A 21,161-nucleotide genomic window follows, 5' to 3' on the forward strand; every position below is an offset into this window, starting at 1 on the left:
CAGTGGAGAAATGCTCGAGGGTATTCTATAGGATGACACAGGTATTGTGGGGAACAGTTGTCATGGTTTACCAATGAGATGCCATTCTTTACAAACTCATTTTTTTTTTTGTTTTTATTCATGGGGTATGGGTGTCGCTGGCTAGGCCAGCATTTATTGCCCATCTCTAATTGCCCTTGACAAAGTTGTGGAGAGTTGGCTTCTTGAACTGCTATAGGTATTCCCACATTACTGTGAGGGAGGGAGTTCCAAGATTTTGACCTAGTGACCGTGAAGGAACAGCAATATGTTACCAAGTCAGGATGATGAGTGGCATGGTGGGGAACTTCCAGGTGGTGGTGTCCCCATGCATCTGTTGCCCTTGTCCTTCTAGGCGTTGGTGGCTGTGGGATTGGAAGGTGCTGTCTAAAGAGGCTTGGTGAGTTCCTGCAGTGCATCTTGTAGATGGTGCACACTACCACTGTGCATCGGTGATGGAGTTTTTTGTGGATGTGGCGCCAGTTAAGTGGGCTGTTTTGTTCTGGATGGTGTCAAGTTTCTTGTGTTGTGGGAGCTGCACTCATCCAGGCAAGTGGAGAATATTCCATCACACACCTGACCTGTGCCTTGTAGATGGTGGACAGGTTTTGGGGAGTCATGAGGTGAGTTACTCACCACAGGATTCCTAGCTTCTGACCTGCTCTTGTAGCCACAGTATTTATATGGCTAGTCCAGTTCAGCTTCTAGTCACTGGTAAGCACCCCCCACCCTGGCAAAGATGTTGATGGTGGGGGATTCAGCGAACGTTGAATGTCAAGGGACGATGGTCAGATTCTCTCTTGTTGGAGATGGTCATTGCCTGGCACTTGTGTGGTGTGAATGTTACTTGCTACTTGTCAGCCCAAGCCTGCATATTATCCAGGTCTTGCTGCATTTGGACATTGACTGCCTCAGTATCTGAGGAGTTGCGAATGGTGCTGAACATTGTGCAATCATCAGCGAACATCCCCTCTTCTGACCTTATGATGGAAAGAAGGTCATTGATAAAGCAGCTGAAGATGGTTGGTCCGAGGATACTGCCCTGAGGAATTCCTGTAATGATGTCCTGGAACTGAGATGATTGATCTTCAACAACTACAACCATCTTTCTTTGTGCTAAGTATGACTCCAACCAGAGGAGAGTTTTCCCCTTGATTCCCATTGACTCCAGTTTTGCTAGGGCTTCCTGATGCCACACTCGGTCAAATGCTACTTTATTGTCGAGGCCAGTCACTCTTGCCTCACCTCTAGAGTTCAGCTCTTTTGTCCATGTTTGAACCAAGGCTGTATTAAGGTCAAGAGCTGATTGACCCTTGCAGAACCCAATTTGAGCATCAGTGAGCAGGTTATTGCGAAGCGATGCCGCTTGAAAGCATTATTTATGACCCCTTCCATCACTTTACAGATAATCGAGAGGAGATTGATGAGGCAGTAATTGACCGGTTTGGATTTGTCCTGCTTTTTGTGTACATGACCTACCTGGGCAACTTTCCACATTGCTGGGTAGATGCCAGTGTTGGTAGCTGTACTGGAACAACTTGCCAAGGGGCACAGCAAATTCAGGAGCACAAGTCTTCAGTCCTATTGCTGGAATATTGTCAGAGCCCATAGCCTTTGAATATCCAGTACCTTCAGTTTCTTAATAACATGTGAAGTAAATTGAATTGGCCAAAGACTGGCATCTATGATACTGGGGACCTCAGGAGGAGGTTGAGGCAAATCATCCACTCGGCACTTCTGGCTGAAGATTGTTGCAAATGCTTCAGCCTTATCTTTTGCACTGATGTGCTGGGCTCCCCCATCATGGAGGATGGGGATATTTGTAGAGCTGCCCCCTCCAGTGAGCTGTTTAATTGTCCACCACCATTCATGACTGGACTGCACAGCTTAGGTCTGATCCATTGGTTGTGGAATAGCTTAGCTCTGTCTATCACTTGCTGCTTATGCTGTTTGGCATGCAGGTAGTCCTGTGTTGTAGCTTTACCAGGTTGACACCTCATTTTTAGGTATGCCTGGTGCTGCTCCTGGCATACTCTACACTCTTCGTGGAGCCAGGGTTGATTCCCTGGCTTGGTGGTAATGATAGTTGGGTATATGCCAGGCCATGAAGGTACAGAATTTACTCGAGTACAATTCTGCTAATGGCCCACAGCAGCTCATGGTTACCCGGTCTTGAGTTGCTAGATCTGTTCGAAATCTATCCCATTTAGCACAGTGGTAGTGCCACACAACATAATGGAGGGTATCCTCAATGTGAAGATAGGACTTTGTCTCCACAACAACCGTACGGTGGTCACTCCTACCAATACTGATATGGACAAATGCTTCTGTGGCAGGCTGGTTGGTGAGGATGAGGTGAGGTATGGTTTTCTCTCTTGGTTCCCTCACCACCTGCCACAGACCCAGTCTAGCAGTTATATCCTTTAGAGCTCACCCAGCTCAGTCAGTAGTAGTGCTACCCAGCCACTCTTGGTGATGGACCCACTCAGAGTACATTCTGTGCCCTTGCTACCCTCAGTGCTTCCTTCAAGTGGTGCTCAACGTGGAGTGCTGATTCATTAGCTCAGGGAGGGGATGGTACATGGTAATCAGCAAGAGGTTTCCTTGGCCATGTTGACCTAGTGCCATAAGACTTCATGGGGTCCAGAGTCTATGTTGAGGACTTCCAGGGTGACTCCCTCATGACTGTGTACCACTGTGCTACCACCTGTACTGGGTTTGTCCTGCTGATGGGACATTGCATATCCAGGGATGATGCTGGCAGTGTTGACATAATCTGTAAGATATGATTCTGAGAGTATGACTGTCAAGCTGTTGCCTGACTAGCCTGCGAGGCAGATCTCCAATTTTGGCATAAGCCCCCAGATGTTAGAAAGGAGGACTTTGCAGAGTTGACAGGGCTGAGCTTGCCATTGTTGTTTCTGGTGCCTAGGTTGATGCTGGCTGATCTGTCTCTTTTGTTCCTTTTCAGCTTGTTTTTAGCAGTTTGATACAACTGAGTGGCTTGCTAGGCCATTTCAGAGGGTATCTAAGAGTCGACCTACATCACATGTAGGCCAGACCAGGTAAAGACAGCAGATTTCCTTCCCTAAAGGTTATTAGTGAACCAGATGAATTTTATGAGAATTGACAATGGTTTCATGGCCATCATTAGATTTTGAATTCAGATTTCACTATCTGCCATGGTGGGATTTGAACTTGGGTCTCTGGGTTACTAGTCCAGTGACAATACCACTATGCCACTGCCTTCCTTGGAGGACTTGAAGGGGTGACTGAGCTAATGGGGGAGGGTAATTCAGTGGATGTAGCTACTCGTTCAGTTTCTTGCATGACCTCGGGATTAAGGCTCATGGGTAATGTGATAAATTGCTTAGATATTTTTATTCACTCATGGGATGTGGGCTAGGCCAGCATTTATTGCCTATCCTTGATTGCCCTCAAGGAGGTGGTGGTGAGCTGCCTTGAACCTCTGCAGTCTATATTCCTTGTAGACTTCGTAGAGGTTTATACAACTGAGTGTCTTACTAGGCCATTTCAGAGGACATTGAGTCAACCATTGCTGTGGATCTGGAGTCGCACATACAGGACAGGCCAGATAAGGATGGCAGATACCACTACGCCAATGTCTCCTAGAGAACATGTTTTAACAATAGAATGGTGGTACAAGTGGGAAAGATATTACTTAAGAAATGCAATGTGCTGTTCGATAGGGCTTTGTCCTAGGAGTGCCATATTTCTGTGCTTGCATTGTGCAGCAAGCTGTCTGTGGTAGTGTTACACTACAGACACAAAGCCATCTTATTAAAAGAAAGACTTTGACCAGTTGTAGAAAGACTGAAATACAGCAGGTGAGTTTTAATATGGAAGCATTTGGAACCAGTAACAAACGAGTGCAACTGAAGTCTACGGTAGTTGTGGCCACAAAGGATTTGGCAGTGATGATATCCTGTAGTCTGTGCAAAGTAGTGATCAGTAAGGCAGATGTCCGTGATGGGCATTGGATCGCAAGTCAGAAAAAAGTTCGGTTGACTGTACAGGGGAGCCCTGGACTATAATATTAACTTGGGTTGTTCTATCTCCAAGGATATAAATGGATTAGAAAGGGTTTAGGGAAAAGGAGCTGGGTGCTTCCAGGGCTTGGACTGAGTTAGTGGCTCAAGCAACTAATGAAGATATTTAACTTGAGCATGGGACTAGTGGGGACAGATACAAAGCTCACAAATTGTAAGGTTGGAGTTTACAATATTCCTCCCTCCTTCTCTTACAGACACCCACACCCACCACCACCGAGGGTAGTGAACATGGGGTACAAACTCCCAAAGAAGGGAGATGATTCAAGGCTAGTGCCCTCTAAAAGGAGCTGGATATTGAGCTGTTGGTGGAGATGGGTTCAAGAGATATTAGTAGTGCTGGATTTTTTCTAAGGGGTGGTAGAGGGTAGGGGCTTCAGGGAGCACAGACCTGGGTGCTATAATCTCACAGCCTGTTGATGGTAAGTCCTGGTGAAATGAGTTTGGACACTCAACCCAGCCCTGATGGTGTGGTCTTACTGCACAAAGCTGATACTGATAAACTCAGACAGGTTTGGGTGGTTGGTTTAGGCAATAGCAATGATGGTGGTGGTGATCTTTGTATTGGGTAAAAGCACATTGTTGGGTCAGACTCAGAAAACTATTTTGGTTGTTTTTAATTCTGGTCTGTAGTACTGGGTGCCGACACTGTGTGCTTGAAGTGCAAAGGTTCCACCCTCACCTTGAGCACAGAAAAGGGAGGGGGAAAGTGGATAATGAAGTAACCAAATGTGAAGTTTGGTGAGGTAGGATTGGGGAGGGGGTCTGTTGAGAATCCTTGAAAGACTGTGGGTAGAATGCTGCTTTTCTCAATTTCTGCTTTACGTTCTTGTGTTTAATTACTTGCTTTCCTCAGCGATGCATTATTCCAGTGCAGAAGAGGGGGACTGGCAGAACATGGAGCTACTGACCAAGAGACTGACTGAAGTGAGGCAGCTGGGCAGAGACATCGATGAGTTGAGAACTAGGATATCGGATCGATATGCTCAGGACATGGGAGACAACTGCATTACGCAGTGAATGTGTGCAATAGGGAGTGGGTGGGGGGCGTGGGTTTGAAGGACACTGCACTTATCTTTGTGTTGGACATTCTGGTAAATGCCTTGATTGAAACCAGTTGAGGAAAGAGGTTCACAAACTTGTTACAGTACGGTTTCCCTGTAAGATATGGACAGAGGTAATTTAGTTACAGCTGCATCACTTGCATCTGCTTTAATGCAGTAAACAGGCAACCACCTTCCTGTGTGTCTTTCGGTAAATATTCAAACTACAGAACAAGTGCTTGCTCACTCACTTTGCAAGCAATCCTCTTGTTTCTAACGATTGTGGCAGTATTTCCAGCAACATGTGTAGTAACTAACTTCAAAGGCAAAATACTGCGGATGCTGAAAATCTGGATTAAAACTCAAATGCTGGGAATGGTCAGCTGCCTGGTAGCATCTGTAGAGAGAGAAAAACAGTTAAAGCTTCTGGTCGGATGGCTTTCATTAGAACTAAAAAAAACTAAAACATTACCTCTGTTTCTCTCATCACAGATGCTGGCTGGCCTTATGAGTGTTTCCAGCCTTTTCTGTTTTAATTTTTGTACAGTTTCTGTGTTTAATGCCAGTTCCTAGATTGGCTGCAATTCTTTCAGCTTCTAAACTTCAGTTGGAGTTGGCAATGAGAACGTAATCCAAGGAGTAGGCAATTGGGTATTTTGAGAGGAGTGGTGCAATTAGCCATTTTGGGAGATGTGGGCTAAATTTGCAGACAGCTGTGATAATCTTTATGTAAATTGATTCTTAGGTGTGCAGTTTTTCTAGATATAAAGGAGTGGGTTGCTTTAATCGACAATTTAAACAAATCAACAGGAGAGGTGGGAATTAATAGATGTAGGTTAGGGTTAAAAGGCCTTCATTTAACCAAAGAATTATGATATTTCCTAGTGAGCATGTCCTGACCACTACTGGTGATACTGGGGCAGAGTGGGGTGGAGCAGGCTGGAATAGAATGGATGTGTGCAATCACCCTGATCTGTATTGACTGAAACTGGAGTGTAGTTATCCCCAGTACTTTCATTTTTAAACTTGTATTTTTTAAAAATGGTGAACATGCCTCTCATCTAAGTGAAGCATCTTTGCCCAGGGAATGGACCACTTCCAGGACCCAGTGCCTTTATTGTGCAATACCAGGTCAGGAATAGATGTATCCTGCAGCTTTTTACCCTCTCCTGCCAATGTTCGCAAACTTCCTAATTGTACCTGTCTGATGTTTGTTTCCCACAGACCTAAGAGAAAATTGGGAACCTTGGGGACTGAATTGAGACCACCCCCATTGTGCCCACAACTAAAATTAGATCCTAAATTGTGCAGAAACTTGAATCAAGAAATTATTTTAAATGGATTGTGAGCTTTCAGTGGCCCTGAGAATCTCTGAATTGGACCACACTCTGTTGCAGTGTTGAGAGATTTTCAAAGCACTTGCACTGACTGCACTGCTGTAGTACGAAGAGGACCCAGAGAAAGCATGTCACTGCTGCAGTGCTTGATTACGCATCTATTACCATTAATCATGCAGAAAAAGTCACTGAAAATAGTGCAGCATTTAGCCTTTTGTAAAGTGCATTCAGCGAATTCCATGGGCCAGGTTCAATCAGTGTTCATTTATTGGACCAGGCAATGCTGCACACTGCATGTGTAAGATCTTTGCATTTCCATAAGGAGGGTACTAACTGATTCATTGTTTTTATTCAGGCTGATTAAACTATATGAAAGGGGATACTGTAATTCGCAACTCATTCAATACTGTAAAAGATTTCCTAATTGAATCACTCAATTTTTAGATGGGCAGACCTTGTTTTCAGTTGATTTCCAGCATTCGCAGGTTTTTGAAATCCATGGGAAATCTGTTGTGCATCTGTATTCTTAAATATAAGCTAAAAAGAGCCACTCATCTCTAAGTAATACTGACCTCTCGCCTTGTCCAGTGTCCTGCTGATTGAAAGTTTTCCTTTGTATAATGTCTTATGCAAACACTGGCCAGTTTCTGAACTTCTACCCAGCTTTGATTTTATTTCCTTTTTCATAATGAAAAATATAAAGATTTCAGAATACTGAATAGTTCACATGTGAAGCGACTGGAAAGTGTGGCCTGCAAATGGAGCCACAGCTCAGGATATCTCATCTCTGCATTTTATCGGAATAGGATCAGTGTGAAGGAGTCAACCTCTCACTGTCTTGCTTTGCCTTGAAAAGACAACTGTTTGTACTAATTTTATTACAATTTTTGTACATTTTTGATGTAAGAATTATTTATAAATTTCGTACATGTACTTACATTTGTATTTACAAATAAAATTTTCTATTTAACTGGTGATTGAGGACCTGTGATCAGTTACAGACTTCAGATTTTAAAACCCCCTCGAGGGAATTAGATTATCCGTTCTATCCCTGAGTTTCCGACATCAACTCTTTCTCCTGGTTTTTATTGGTAGCTGTTGGTTGCCCAGGGTGACTGCTTCTCTTGAGAGAGGATGATGGGAACAAACTCTTCCAAGGTTTTAATCTCACTGGAAGCTTTCAATTTTATGCTTGCCCCAGTTAATTGGCTTCCAGTCTGGCAAAGCCTCTATTCAAAATTCTCACCCTCTAGCGTTGAGATCCCTTCATGACTTTGCTCCTCCCTGTCTCTCTAAACTCCTCTGAGAACTGTGTTCCTCCAATCCTGGCCCCTTGTACAACCTGATTTTCACCTGTCTACTTTTTAAGTACTACTTTGACCCCCCCCCCCCCCCCCCACCAAAAAAAATCCCTAACATTTGTGGCTTGATATCAGATTTTGTCTGAGAATGTTGAAGTGCCTTGGGACATACTAACTATACATAACTATATAAAGGCAAGTTGTTTGGAAAAAAAAATTCAAATGAATAAAATGCACATTTTGCCATCATCTAATGAGGGAAGAAATAAACTGTCTGCCAAATATAAGTGGAAGTTAGAAATGAAAAATTGAATCATCACTTTCTTCCATTACCTCTGGGGACAAGTATACAATCAAACATTAAAACCAATCAAATATGTGCCATATTTGACAATTAGTTTGAAAAGCTCAGGCTCTTCGTGTCCCAGTTATTCTGTTCTTGCCTGGAGATTGACTGACTAACTGAAGGCTAGCCAATCAATGCTGAGGTGAAGTTAACCAGAAACCGATATCCATTGCAGAAATCTGGGTGGGCCATCAATTTTACATGCAATTTTTAAACAGATAACTGAATTTGGATAACGTATGCCAGATGATCTACCGAGTGGCCTTGTGATTGATCTTCCATCTATTGTGAGTAGGCTCTTGCCTAAGGTGCTATATTTGGCTTCAGTGCCCCAAGCTCGGGAGGCAAAAGCAGACCCTACACTTTTATGCTTCCAATCTCTATCCAGTTACTCCTGGAAATTAGGGTGAGGATGCCCCCATGGTTAAGTAGCCAGTTTGGGCTCACATTGAGAGTAGTACTAGAGGATAACCTATGAGTGAGTTCCAACTCGCTGGTCTTAGGAGAGGGAGAATAAACAATGGATTTCTTGCTTCCCCCTCCACATTAATGAGGAGAATTAAATGGATCATCTGTTCACCGATTCCTTTTATCTAATTGCTTAGATGGTTAAACCTAGATGGTCGCCTGTCAATATTCATTTTTCAGTCAGTATCCCTATCACTTTGCTGTTCATGAGATCTTGCTGTGTGCAGATTGGCTGCTGCTTTTCCTACATTTCAAGATTAACTTAATTGACTAAAGTGCCTGGTGGTGTCCTGAAGTTGTGAAAGGCGCTATGGACATTGGTATTTATTTGTTAATTTATTTAATATCTTGTTGATCATGTTTTCAGGGGGGAAACACTGATTGGAAACAAACATGATTCACTGAACTATAAAAACCATTATTAAGCCATTTATAGTAGATCAGTAGAACTAACCAACTGCGCTGGGTGAGGAAGCTTTATTCTGTTCCTAACCTGCCCTGTCTGAGACAGTGTTGATGGAGCTTTACTTTTATCTTTCCTCTGCAGGAATGTTTGATGTGATAAGAGGTGCCCAAAGTAGAACTAACTTTTTTTAAAAGTTCGCAGACCACAAAATTGACAATTAATGGGGGATAGGCAGTTTTTTTTATGTATAGCTCACTTTTTCTTTGCTTTATGCCGCTTAATGTGATTTTTTTTTTTCTGAATAACTAGATGAATTGGGGTATTATAAATCCTGTATAGCAAAGACACTGGAACTTAAGTTAATGCTTTTTATTTAGGGACGGTCCCTAAGTTTATCCTGACGCGAGGAGGGGCAATTGTTCTAATTGGCCCGCTTAAATCACATGGCGCAGTGTTCCTCTGATGTTAGTCTCAGTGTTGAGGGCGAGTGCAGCAGAGACCAAGAGCAAGATGAGTGTGAGAGTCTATTACACGACTGTGGCCGGCTCCAGGGAGGTGAGTGTGTATAATTGAGATGGGAGAAAAGGGGGTTGAAGTAAGGTGGAGGGGATGCAGAAACCCTGAAACTAAGCATTGTTTCGCCAGTGAGAATGTGACACACCCAGTATCGGAGCTGCAGAAAATGAGAGGAAACCGTTAAGCGGCGATGCAACATTGTAAACTGTTAGGTTGCAGCTGAGGGATACAGAGTAACCGAGCAAGACCTGGCCTTAAAGGCAAGGTGTATTTATGCCATTGAATCGGCGAACGAAATTGAAGCAACCGCCGCTTTGAAATCAGTATTGTAATTCGGTTGCTGGTTTTGCCCCACCCCACTCCACCATTCTCTTCCACATCATACCACCTACTCCTGACACCCGATTATTCCTCCACCTCGGCTCCATTAGTGTCTCAGCCACTGCCACCCCCAGCCTTGCCTTGTCCCTCCTTGCTCTTAAAAGCTTCCAAAAAGCCTTTGCTTTGAAATTTGCCCTGATTATCCTTTTAACCCCAATATCCCAGCAAGAGCCACACAATGGATGCTAGGATCTTGCTAGGATGTTTGGATTTTTTTCTAATGTAGAATTTTGACTAGATCAGCCAGTTCCACTGGGAACATAACTAAATCAGAGCTAGGCTGACTCATTAATGAGCCTTAATGGAATTTAATATTGGCTCTATTATTGAGGTCATTTTTCAGGGATTGATTTTTAACTGGGAATTGTGAGCAGCAGCACAGTAGAGTTAAAGGGGCCCTTTCTCCACTTGAAATCTTTAGAGAGAAGCGTTGACATTAGTTGTGGTGAGTTTGATTTGGCATTTTTAAAATTCCATTTCATACTGAATTTTAGAGATCATTCCTGTTACATACCTTTACAAGTGGACAGTGAGCCGCATCCAGGGTAGTGGGTGCTTAAGATGCTCTCCCATTAAAAATGGGAACTATTTTATCAGTTGCTTGTATCCAAATGGGGTGACGTTTGACTGAACAGAGTTTCAGGCACAGACAACAAGAAGTTGTATTTATAAAGCACTTTTAATGTATAAAATGTCGCAAAGCACTTGAAATGAGCGCTATAAAACAAAATTTGACATTGAGTCACGTAAAGGAGATATTTGGATAGGTGCCACGTAAAGGAGATATTTAGATAGGTGACCAAAAGCTTGCTCAAAGAGCTTCTTCAAGGAGGAGCAATAAAGGGAAGGAATTCCAGAGCTTTGGGTTTAGACAGCTGAAGGCACAGCCACCGATGTTGGAGTGATTAAAATTGAGATGTGTAAGAGACCAGAATTAGAGAAATGCAGATATATTGGAGGATTTTAAGACTGGCGGAGGTTAGAGAGACTAGGAGCGCCAGGCCAAGGATGGATTTGAAACCAAGGATGAGGATTTTAAAATCGACCTGTTTCAGGGTCAGGAGCCAATGTAAGGCAGTGAGCAAGGGGGTGATGGGGAGATGGTGGCGTAGTGGTAATGTCACTGAACTAGTAATCCAATATCCCAGACTAATGCCCTGGGGACATGGGTTCAAATCCCACTAAGGCAGCTGGTGGAATTCAAATCTGGAATATAAAGCCAGTCTCATCGATTTGTTGTAGTGTCCTTTAGGGAGGGAAACCTACCATCCTTAGCTCATCTAGCCTTCATGTTACTCCAGACCCACGGACTCTTAACTGCCCTCGGAAATGGTTTGGCAAGCCACTCAGTTCAAGGGCAATTAGGGATGGGCAACAAATGCTGGCATTGGCAGCAGTGCCCACATCCCTTGAAAGAATAAAGAAAAACATCTGTCTGTCATTTCAGACCAAGTGTGATATAAATTCAGAAATTTGCTGCAAATTGGTCAAATTCAGAGATGATTTCAAATGAATAGGGGGTGGGGGGAAGAATGGGGTGGATCTGAAGATCCTATTAGGTATATAATTGGGTGGGTCAGTGGCAGATGTTATTTAATCTACATCGTTTAGTTATACATGTTTCGAATAGGAAAGTGGTATCTGCATACATTTCTTGTTTGTTGCATTGTTCTGTCGTGCTTGAGTCACATTGTCTAGAAACAAATTTGTCACGATTGTACCTGATTGGTTCAAATTTCAAATCCCTAAATTATCAGTGGTTTAGTGCCACCCTGTCCAACTGTAACTCAGTGAGCAAGGGACAGGAAAGGAGGCTACCAGTTGTGAAGTTCAGAAAACTAAGGTCCAAAATGAAAGGATAATAAAATTTACAGTGCAGAAAGGAGTCCATTTAATCTATCATGCTTGTGTGACTCTTTGGAAAATTAATCCCATCCCCTTGCTCTTTCCCCAGACCCTTGCAGTTTTTTTTCCTTCCTTTTTCAAGTATTTATCCCATTCCTTTGGAAATCACTATTGAATCTACTTCCAACGCCTTTTAGGGGTGCATTCCAGATTGAAACAATTCTGTATAGAACAATTCTCATCTTGCTTCTTGTTTTTTTGCCAATTGTCTTAGTGCCCTCTGGTTATTGACCCTTTTTTAAAATTCCTTCGCTGGCTGGACCAGCATTTATTGCCCATCCATAGTTGCCTTTGAGAAGGTGGTGGTGAGCTGTCGTCTTGAACCGCTGCAGCCCGCTTCTTGAACCTTCTGCCACTGGAAACTGTTTCTCATTAATTTTCTCTATCAAAATGTCTCAATTTTGTAGACCTCTATTTATTCTCCTTATTAACCTTCTCTGCATATGGAGAATGATCGCAGCATCTCCAGTCTCCATATAACTGAGTCCCGTCAAGCTTGGTGTCATTCTAGTGAATCTCCTCTTTACCCTCTCTGAGCCCTTAACATCCTTCTTAAAGTGCGGTGCCCAGAATTGGGTGCAATGCTCCAGTTGAAGCTGAACCAGTGTTTTATACAGGTTAATCATAACTTCCTTGCTTTTATTCTATCTGCTTTTATTTATAAAGTCTAGGATTTAATAACCTTATCAACTTGTCCTGCCACCTTCAAAGATTTGTGCAGTCAGCACCAGCTATCAATCCAAGAAAGATAACTCAGCCAATCAAGCTGCTCAATGTTATATTCTATCAGTTTTCTTTTAGCTTTTTATGAAATGTATTTAGCCAGTTGGCTGAACTTGGTTTATCCTCCATTGGAGGCCTGGAGTTTAGGTTTGACTTTGAGAGCATTCTGCATGTGTCTGTTTTCTGGCCTCTTGGTGCAGTCCTGAGGGATGGGCAGGACTGCTTTTTTTTTTTAAACAAAGTCAGTTTTGTCCCAATCTGTTGCAAGCCTCCTACACACTGTTTGTGACACTCCAAGACCCAGGCTCAATCACAACTTGTTGCCAACCAGTTTGGCCCCCACCCCCCAGAGATTCCTTCTGGCTGAAAGACTGTTTTCTGGGTAGCGTGCGCTTGTTGCTGAAATTAATCCAGAGAATGGGAATTCAAACCCCTCTTTGGCAGTTCCTTGACTTGGTTTTTCAACTAATCTTGAAATAAAAAATCTGGTTTCAGTAAAAGTGACCACAAAACTGTCCGACTGCTGTAAAAACCCAACTGGTTCACTAATGTTATAGGGAAGAAGCCCTGACATCTTCACCTGATCTGGCTTTTAAGCGACTCCAGTCCCATCCAATTGCGACTCATTCTCAACATCCCCATCTTCAATTTAAAAAGAAAATCTGCACTGGAGCTGGCGAATCACAAGAAACACATATCTCTCACACTAAAAACAGTCTACAGGAATCTAATGTAATCTTATGTGAGCTGAGCGGTGTACTTTGACATTTTGAAGGTCTGCTCACAGACATGCCTCAATGAGTATTTAATCATTTGCACTTATTGGCCTCATAACCTCTGGTTCTTTATTAGAACCAAATAATTCTTGCCCCTTTTAAAAGCACTTTGTTGATATTTGTACAAATTACTTCACTACGATTCTTCCTCCTTTATATCCCTTCAGTGTGAAATGGATGGGATCTATCAAACTCAGCTGCTTCCTTCTCGCTTTCCACTTATCCAGGATGTTTGGTGAAGTCAACACAGAAAATGTTTGACATAATCTACGGGTTTTTGGTGTCTGAAGGTTGGTTGGCGCTCTGCTGAGGGGATGCTGCCCGGTACCTCCCTTTGCTGAGCTGCTGCTCTGTTTTCAGTTTCCAGTCTAGAATCATTAAGTCAGCACAGAAGGAGGCTTTTCGGCCCATTATACCTACGATGGTCCTTTGGTAGAGCAAACCAATTAGTTCCACTCTGCTTGCTCTTTCCCATTGCCCTTCAAACATTCCCCCTTCAAGTATTTATTCAATTCCCTTTTGAAAGTTATTATTGAATTTGCTTCCACCATCCTTGCAGCCAGAGCATTCCAGATCACAATTCACTGCGTAAAATGAAAAAAATTCTCGTCTTTACAATTTCTATGAATTAATATTTTGATTAAAGCTATAGAAATTAATCACAGAATTGAAGACTTAATGCTAGAGCTAGAGAGATTCTGTCTTATCTTCTCAGTGTTGATCACAGGATCCAAGGAATGTGTCACCTTTGAGGTCGGGGAGCCAGCATTTTGAGTGGGCTGTCTGAAAATTTCTACAATCTATAACCTGGCAGCGGGAAGCTCTCGCTTGCTCGCTCGGTCTCTCTGCCTCTTGTGTTTGGTGATGTGGAGTGCTGGTTATTTTACTGCTTTCAGTGAAATTGTTCTTCAAGTTGATTGAAGATGATTAAAGGGGCTGATAGAGAAACTATTTCCTCATGTGGGGAGCCGTGAACAGGGAGGTCGAACATACGAATCAGGAGAAGGAATAGGCAAATCATCCCCTCGAGACTGCTGCGCCATTCAATAAGATCATGGCTGATCTGATTTTAACCTCAACTCCGCCTACCCGGGGCAACCTTTCATCCCCCTTGCTTATCAAGAATCTATCTACCCTGCCTTGAAAATATTCAAAGACTTCAAAATGAGAGCTGGGCCATCCAGTGGTGATGCCAAGAGGCTCCTGTTCACACACACAATAGTGAAAATATGGAACTCTCTTCCCAAAGAGCTAATTTCAAAACTGGGAATCAATAGATTTTTGCTAAAGATATTTTAGCATTACGGACCCAAACAGATAAGTGGAGTTAAGACGCAGATCAGCCATGAATGATTGAATGTTGGAAGGGATTCAAGTGGCTATATGTCCTCTTCCCACTCCTACCACCAACCGGGCAAACCTGGGAACTCAGACTATTGTTGTCTCCACCCGTTTACACTTAGGACTTGGCATTGGTGCCTGAAACTGGGTGCAACTCGAGCCCATCCAGGCTGACACCAGACCAGCTGTTCTCTGTCAGCTCAGGCAGTGGCTGCAATGGGAAGTGGTGCAGGTCCAGTAACGTGTTGTGCAGGGCAGGACTCTGAGCACGTGCAATATCTGAGCCGAGGTAAACTACTGAAAACCTCAGACAATTCTGAGCAGCGCTGTGTTTAAAATTCTCTGCCACACCACACATCGTTTTTTCTGGATCGTAATTATAAAAGGTTACTAAAGGAGGAAGTTGATAAGTGGCTTTAAAATTTGTAATATAAGACATGGAAGGTGAAAATGGGAGAATTGGGGTACTTTAGGGAGGGGCTTCAATGGGAGAGATGGGTTTGGGGTTATATAGAGTGGGACCTCGATGGCCTTTTTTGCTTTCCTGGAAGGTTTTGAATCCCACCTGGTATGTTTAATTGGTAGAGCAGAATGAACCCGTTCACCCACAAAGGTGCTGAGCCATGAGTTGACCAGTAAGGGGCAGCATTGAGCTAATGAGATGCTGCCTCATCTCTGGATTCTTCTTGTAATAAGACAAAGTCAGGGTAATTCATCCTCACTCCGAACAATCGGTTTGAAATTGCCCACAGCAAGTTGGCACATCATGAGGCTTAATCGCTGATTATTACAGATCCTTTTTTCTGGACTTTTAGTTACTTAAGAGTATTTACATGATGAATCTTTTGAAAGTTTGTATATTTTTATTGCCCTGACTTTGTTTTCTCAGCATTTCCATTCTTCTGAACTTTTGTTTTTCATCCCACTCAGGCCCTGTGAATATTTAAAGGTTTTCTACAGATGCTTCTGGAACACTGACCCCTGACTGAAGTTCTCGCTCTGTGTCTCTCTGCCCATCCTGTTTCTTGACCCCTACTCGTTCTCTCAGCTGAGTTTTTTTGCCTCTCTGAGTTCTAATGAGATTTAACATGTTTTTTTGTTCCCTACCTTGTGTGAAAGGCAGATCCTTGGCCAGGCCTGGAGTCTGTGGGAGGAGACCATGCATGAGGCTGGAATGTGTTGTCTTATTTCATGATGGTTAGAGAATTGTTCCGGAAGCATCTGCAGCGGAACAAAATCCTGCCAGAAAAAAAATACAAAAACATTTGAGGGGAGAAAGCAGATTTCAGGCTGAGAGCGGCAGCTTGTAGGAAGCTGACTCTGCGCGGACTGTTAAAAGGTCTGAAACCAGATGTGCCCTCTCTCCCTCTCTCTCTCCCCCTCGCCTCACAGCTGGCTGGTAATTGAAGGTTCCATTCTTCACATCAGATAATCTCGAAGACAGGAGCAAAACAGTCCTGAGTCTGGCAAAGTGAGAGAGTGCAGTGGTCGCGCGGCTCTGCAGTGAGACTGATGACTGATGGTGGGTCGGTTTCGCAGTTTGGTCAAAGACGTTGCCTGGTTAGGGGCCCTTTTGTGCTCTCCCCTTGTCAGGCACAAAAACCTTTCCATTCTTCGCAGCTTGGATTTATATTGCAGCTTTAATACATTAAAGTGTCTCCCCAAGGCGCTGCACAGGAAACGCTTTCAAAGCTTGACCCTGAGCCACGTGAGGAGCCATTAGGGATGTGACCAAAAGCTTGGTTAAGGAGAGAGGTTTTAAGGAGTTTCTCAACAGAGGAGGGAGATAAAGGGAGAGGGAGCGGTGCAGAGGATTAAAGAGGTCATTTCAAAGCTTCAGGGCCCAGGCAGTTGAAGGTATGGCGGCTAATAGTGGAGCAAAGAATATGGGGATGCACAAGAGACCAACGTAGGAGGAATGCAGAAATCTTGGAGGGCTAGAGGAGGTTGCAGAGATGGGGAGCGGGAGGGGGTGAGAAAAGGGTGGAGATAGACGGTGGGGAGAGGGAAAGAGTAGGTGTGTCGCCATCAGTGCGGTATGGAGCTGCACCTTGGTGAGAGTTTCTGAATTGTCGAAGGGAGAAATTTGTTGGGAGACTGATACTTTGCTCCTGTTTTGTTCAATCTGTACAGGTGAAATCCCAGCAGTCGGAGGTGACACGAGTCATGGACAGTAAAGGCATCAAGTATGAAATGATCGACATTGCACAGAATAACTCTTTAAAGGAGGAGATGAGGACCAAGTCTGGAAACCCCAATGCCTTGCCTCCTCAAATCTTCAATGGCGAGCAGCACTGTGGGGTAAGACTGGTGTGGCTTGTACAGTGTTCAGTGGTTTCACATCAGCAACAGTCAGTGATGCTCCACAGTAGAACAGGCGTTTGATTCACTCCTCCAGCACCTTACACCCAAACAATTACCAGCCCGAAGAGCATTAGTCAGCAGAGATGAGCTTCCCAAGGGACCCCCTACTCTTCACATTTGGAGCCATGTGAGATGCTCATAGTTTCCTCCACCTGAATCTCCCATTTTAAACAAATATTAATGTGTATCTGCTGAGAAGCCCAGTGACTAACAGAGGGACCCATAGGGGCTTCTGTCCCACAGTATGTGAGGAGTGGGGTGTGTGTATGAACACATGGGGCAGGGCTGTATGTAATTGAGAAGCAGGGTAGAGTGGGTATGTGTAAGGGTAGAGCGTGGTGGGGGTCTAAATTCCCTTATTTTTGGAGTGCGCGAGTGATCTGCGTAAGCGTGCAGCAGTCCTTTAAATTTCACACAAGTTCATTAACTGATAGGGGCCGATTTGTCTGTGGCTCGTATGGGAACTTTTGAGTTGTTCTGTGGCTCCACAGCTCAATGGGATATTGAGGATGTGAATGTGCACACACACAAGGAGCGGTGTGTGAATGCAGTGTGCTCTTTCCTTTTATTATTAAGGGAGTTTGAGGCCTGTCTGGCACCAGTCAGATTTTGGTGAGTTTGCGTTGAGCGCTGTGTGTTCACTTGCTATTGAGTTGTTGACTCAGGAACTCGAGAACAGAATGTTCTGGGCCCTGGTGGCTCAATGCCAAGTGACCAGTTAGAGAACAAGAGGATTCTGCACCTACGTTAGTCCATGGGTTGTGGAGGGGAAAGGGGTGAAATCAGGGTTGAGGGAGATGAGGGATGGGATTTGGTGCCTGGGGGTCTGGGGTAAGCAGAGAGATCTCGACGCTAACGGTTGTGGGTGGGGGTGGGATCATCATTGGACCTGCACACAATGACGGCTCCAGCTCTTGACCTCTGCTAGAGTCTCCGTTTTTCAACCTGTTCTTCATGGCTGGACTCTGGGCAGCTGGTGGTAAGAATAAAGTTTCCTTTGTTCAAGAGAAAAGATTAATCTCCTGTTGGTGTGATCAAGGACAGGCTGTATTTAAACAGCACCTGTAACGTAGTAAAATGTCCAAAGTCCTTCACAGAAACGATTACAGGTGAGTGAGCTCAGTCAAACGGTTAGGTTCAAGGGACGGAGAGGTTTAAGGAGGGAATTCCAGAGCTTTGAGCAAAAGCAGCTGAGGGCACAGTCAGCAATGGCGGAGAGATTAAAATTGGGTTGAGCAAGGGGCCAGAATTGGAGGAGCACAGAGATTTCAGAGGTTTGAGGGATTGGAGGAAGGCACAGAGATAGGCAGGGGCAAGACCATGGAGGGTTTTGAAAACAAGATTGAGAATTTTAAAATGCCGATGTTGCCAGACTGGGAGCCAGTGTTAGGTCAGTGAGCGCTGGGGCGATGGGAGAACAGGACTTGGCCCAAGTTAGGATATGAGCAGCAGTGTTTTGGACGAGCTGAAGTTTACAGAAGGCGGGAGGCTGATAGCCGAGCATTGGAATAGTCGACTCAGGAGCCTGAGGCAGAAGCAGAGATGAGCGATGTTTATGAACCAATCCTTAGGTGAGATGGACATCGTGGTTGAAAACGAAAGTGATGGATATTAACTCTTGTTTCTCGCAGGGTTACGAGGATTTTGTGGAGGCAGTGGAAACCAGTGACGTGCGGAAGTTCCTGAAACTCGACTGAGATCCCATCTGCGCCCGATTGGCCAGAGGCAGAGAGCGGAGGCAGCGCTGAAGCAACTTGCTCCCCTGCGTGTGGACCCAGTCGTACAGCTGTGTTAGTCTTTTAGAAACAGTAACAGCTTCTCTGCCTGCTCAGCCTCGCTACTTTATCAGGAGCTTGCTGCTAATTTTCCAATTCTATTGTATTTCTTCCATGTAAACCGTTAGTGATTTTAAGATTAGCCATTCCACAACTGAATTAAAACCAATCCATTCCTTGGGGTGAGATCACTGGGTTAAGGATACAAAGCCATGGAGGAGGGGGAAGAGAAGGTTTGAGTGACTCGCAGCTCAGACAAACTCGGCACTGTTGGGCTTTGGAAAATCACTGAATAGGACCAATCCACAGATTATATTTCCTGTCCATTCCCAGATATTTGTCCAACTTCTGGATGGCAAAAGCTCTGCTTTGTTTTCAATTGGATTTTGCTGTTTGGGGTGGGTTGCGATTCCTGGGAATTGCCCTCGTAATACAGAAAAGGTCATTGGACCCAGTGAGTCTGGGGGAGGTGAGGGGCTCCTGGGTTAAAGGAGGAGAGGAATTCTAGGCTGATGGAAAGATTGTGGTGTTCTCATTTTAGGGTGAGAACAATTGTTGGAGTGAATCAATGATGTGATGATATTGGGACCAAAAGCACCAAGTGGGAGGGGGTGGCATGTTCAATAGCTGCCCTCAAGAAATGATCAAGTTGGCGCTGTCTTGTTACAAGTTTAAACGTCACTGATTAGTGCCAACAATCTAGCTGTTTGGGAGGATGGAACCCAACAGTGGAACCCAGGCCAAAAGTTACCACCTCCCTGTGATATCCAGCTTAAAGGAGCAGAGGGGAGTTGGTGTGTTGGCTAACCTTCTCCATACATTGAGAGGTTGGAATTGCCCCTGGTGTGACATGGATGTGACACAGGTGCATTGCTCCTAGTGACACGTGTGTGACACAGGTAACCATTGCCTCTAGGACACGGGTGGCCACATTCATTGACCCCTTGTTAATATCTCTGTTGTGAGCATGTTTCAAACTCCAAATACACAGGTTGTGTATTTCAGCCACTTCAGGGATCTGGTGTCCTTATTACAGCCCTGAGTTTGTGTAAGTGCCCATCTTTTTTCAGGATTGACACTGAGTGCCATTGGTTGTAAAACTAACCACTATGGGCGAAAATTTTGAATTTGTGTTTTCATTGTGTCCACAAACCTGGCAACATTCTGAGATTGAAAATGCAAATTTCTTCTATCTGCTCACACACCTGATGCTGCCTTTCTCCAGTGCGCAATGCTTTAATCAGCTTTGTTTAAACAAAATTGGTGAGCTATTGTTCTGGCTGATTGTCATTGTGGTGTCTGTCTCTCCAAGGTTACCCAGCTGCCATTCAGGAAATGATTTGCCCTCATGCACACTATGCTTGGGCATGCAATGCTCTTAACTCTCCTTTACTCCTATATTATTTTTTTTCTTTCTGGTTTATTTACATATCTTTGTTCACTCTCCTCTCTTTCTTTCTGTCTCACTCATCCCTATTCTGGACCAACAAGAATTTCTGCCAAAATATTAAATAATGTCTTCCAGGAAGATATGAAATGTTTTGAACCTATGACCAGTGTGTCTGCTTTCATGTGTGTCTCATTTATTTATTTATTAATTACGACAGTTTAATCCACGCTGGGTTACAAAAATGTGCAGCAAGTGGAGCGGATTGGGATTGACAAGGAGGGAGTAACCAGTCGTGGACAATGGCTGTGTCTCTGGGTCCAGTGCTTGTAGTGAGGAGTTGGAGTGAAGTTGCTGAGTTTATATTGGCGTGTTTAACAATGTGTTAACAGTGTAGGTGTGTCTAGGGCCGAGTTTCGGTGGGGGGGGAGGCTGCGATTGTATCGGTGAAAGCTAGATGGGGCGTGAGTTCAGAATCTGGGTATGTGTGTGAGATCACTGGGGCAGGGTCTGTGATGACAAACCTGGGAAGGAAATGGAAAATATGTTTAATATGGGGGAAGGGGAGGGAAGAGAGACTGAAAACAGCTGTAGGATTGTCAGCAGCTGTTTCAGTCCTCCTCCCACCCCCCCGTCCCCCAGGCTGTGATTCTGTGAACGTGGTAAACCATTGCACGTGGACATCATCAAATGTGAATTCTAACAGAGGGTCATCAGGGAAGGATCCAGGCTGGTGGTAAAATGGGAAACAAGGTTTAATGTAGCGGAACCCAACTCACCTGCTGTCTTCAGGGGACCCTGTATAGACAGACAGCAGGCGTCTGGCTGATGCTCTTGTAATCAAAGGGGGGTGTGTGTTGGGGGTGGTGGTGTTGGTAATTTTGCAAACACCCTCTTCTGGGTCAGTGAACTCTGCAGAGATTGTGGTTTGAAACTGGAGCTTTTGATTACAGGGCTCAGGACCAACTCACCCACCCCCAAGAAAAACCTCCGGGGGCTTTACA

General features: G+C 44.3%; 2 protein-coding genes across 5 annotated transcripts in view; both read left to right on the forward strand.

The window, feature by feature from the left end:
• The window catches only part of cep85 (centrosomal protein 85), a 60,948-nt gene extending 53,505 nt beyond the window's left edge, over nucleotides 1–7,443 (forward strand). For all 3 annotated transcript variants that reach the window (XM_041212195.1, XM_041212193.1, XM_041212194.1), the window contains one exon: nucleotides 4,945–7,443. In XM_041212195.1, coding sequence (XP_041068129.1) covers nucleotides 4,945–5,108 — 164 coding nt within the window. In that variant the 3' untranslated portion in view covers nucleotides 5,109–7,443. The remainder of the gene's footprint in view (nucleotides 1–4,944) is intronic.
• A 1,993-nt stretch (nucleotides 7,444–9,436) lies between these two features.
• LOC121291127 (SH3 domain-binding glutamic acid-rich-like protein 3) lies at nucleotides 9,437–20,316 on the forward strand. 2 transcript variants are annotated; one of them, XM_041212196.1, is made up of 3 exons: nucleotides 9,437–9,544; nucleotides 16,765–16,932; nucleotides 18,627–20,316. In XM_041212196.1, exons 1-3 carry the CDS (start codon nucleotides 9,452–9,454, stop codon nucleotides 18,690–18,692), a joined length of 327 nt encoding a protein of 108 aa, XP_041068130.1. In that variant the 5' UTR covers nucleotides 9,437–9,451; the 3' UTR covers nucleotides 18,693–20,316. The 2 variants fall into 2 exon arrangements, with proteins under 2 accessions (XP_041068130.1, XP_041068131.1); XM_041212197.1 differs by lacking the exon at nucleotides 9,437–9,544 and adding an exon at nucleotides 15,903–16,030.
• Nucleotides 20,317–21,161: the final 845 nt, after the last annotated feature.

Source organism: Carcharodon carcharias, chromosome 19 (assembly GCF_017639515.1).
Source record: "Carcharodon carcharias isolate sCarCar2 chromosome 19, sCarCar2.pri, whole genome shotgun sequence".
NCBI classification, from domain to species: Eukaryota; Metazoa; Chordata; class Chondrichthyes; order Lamniformes; family Lamnidae; genus Carcharodon; species Carcharodon carcharias.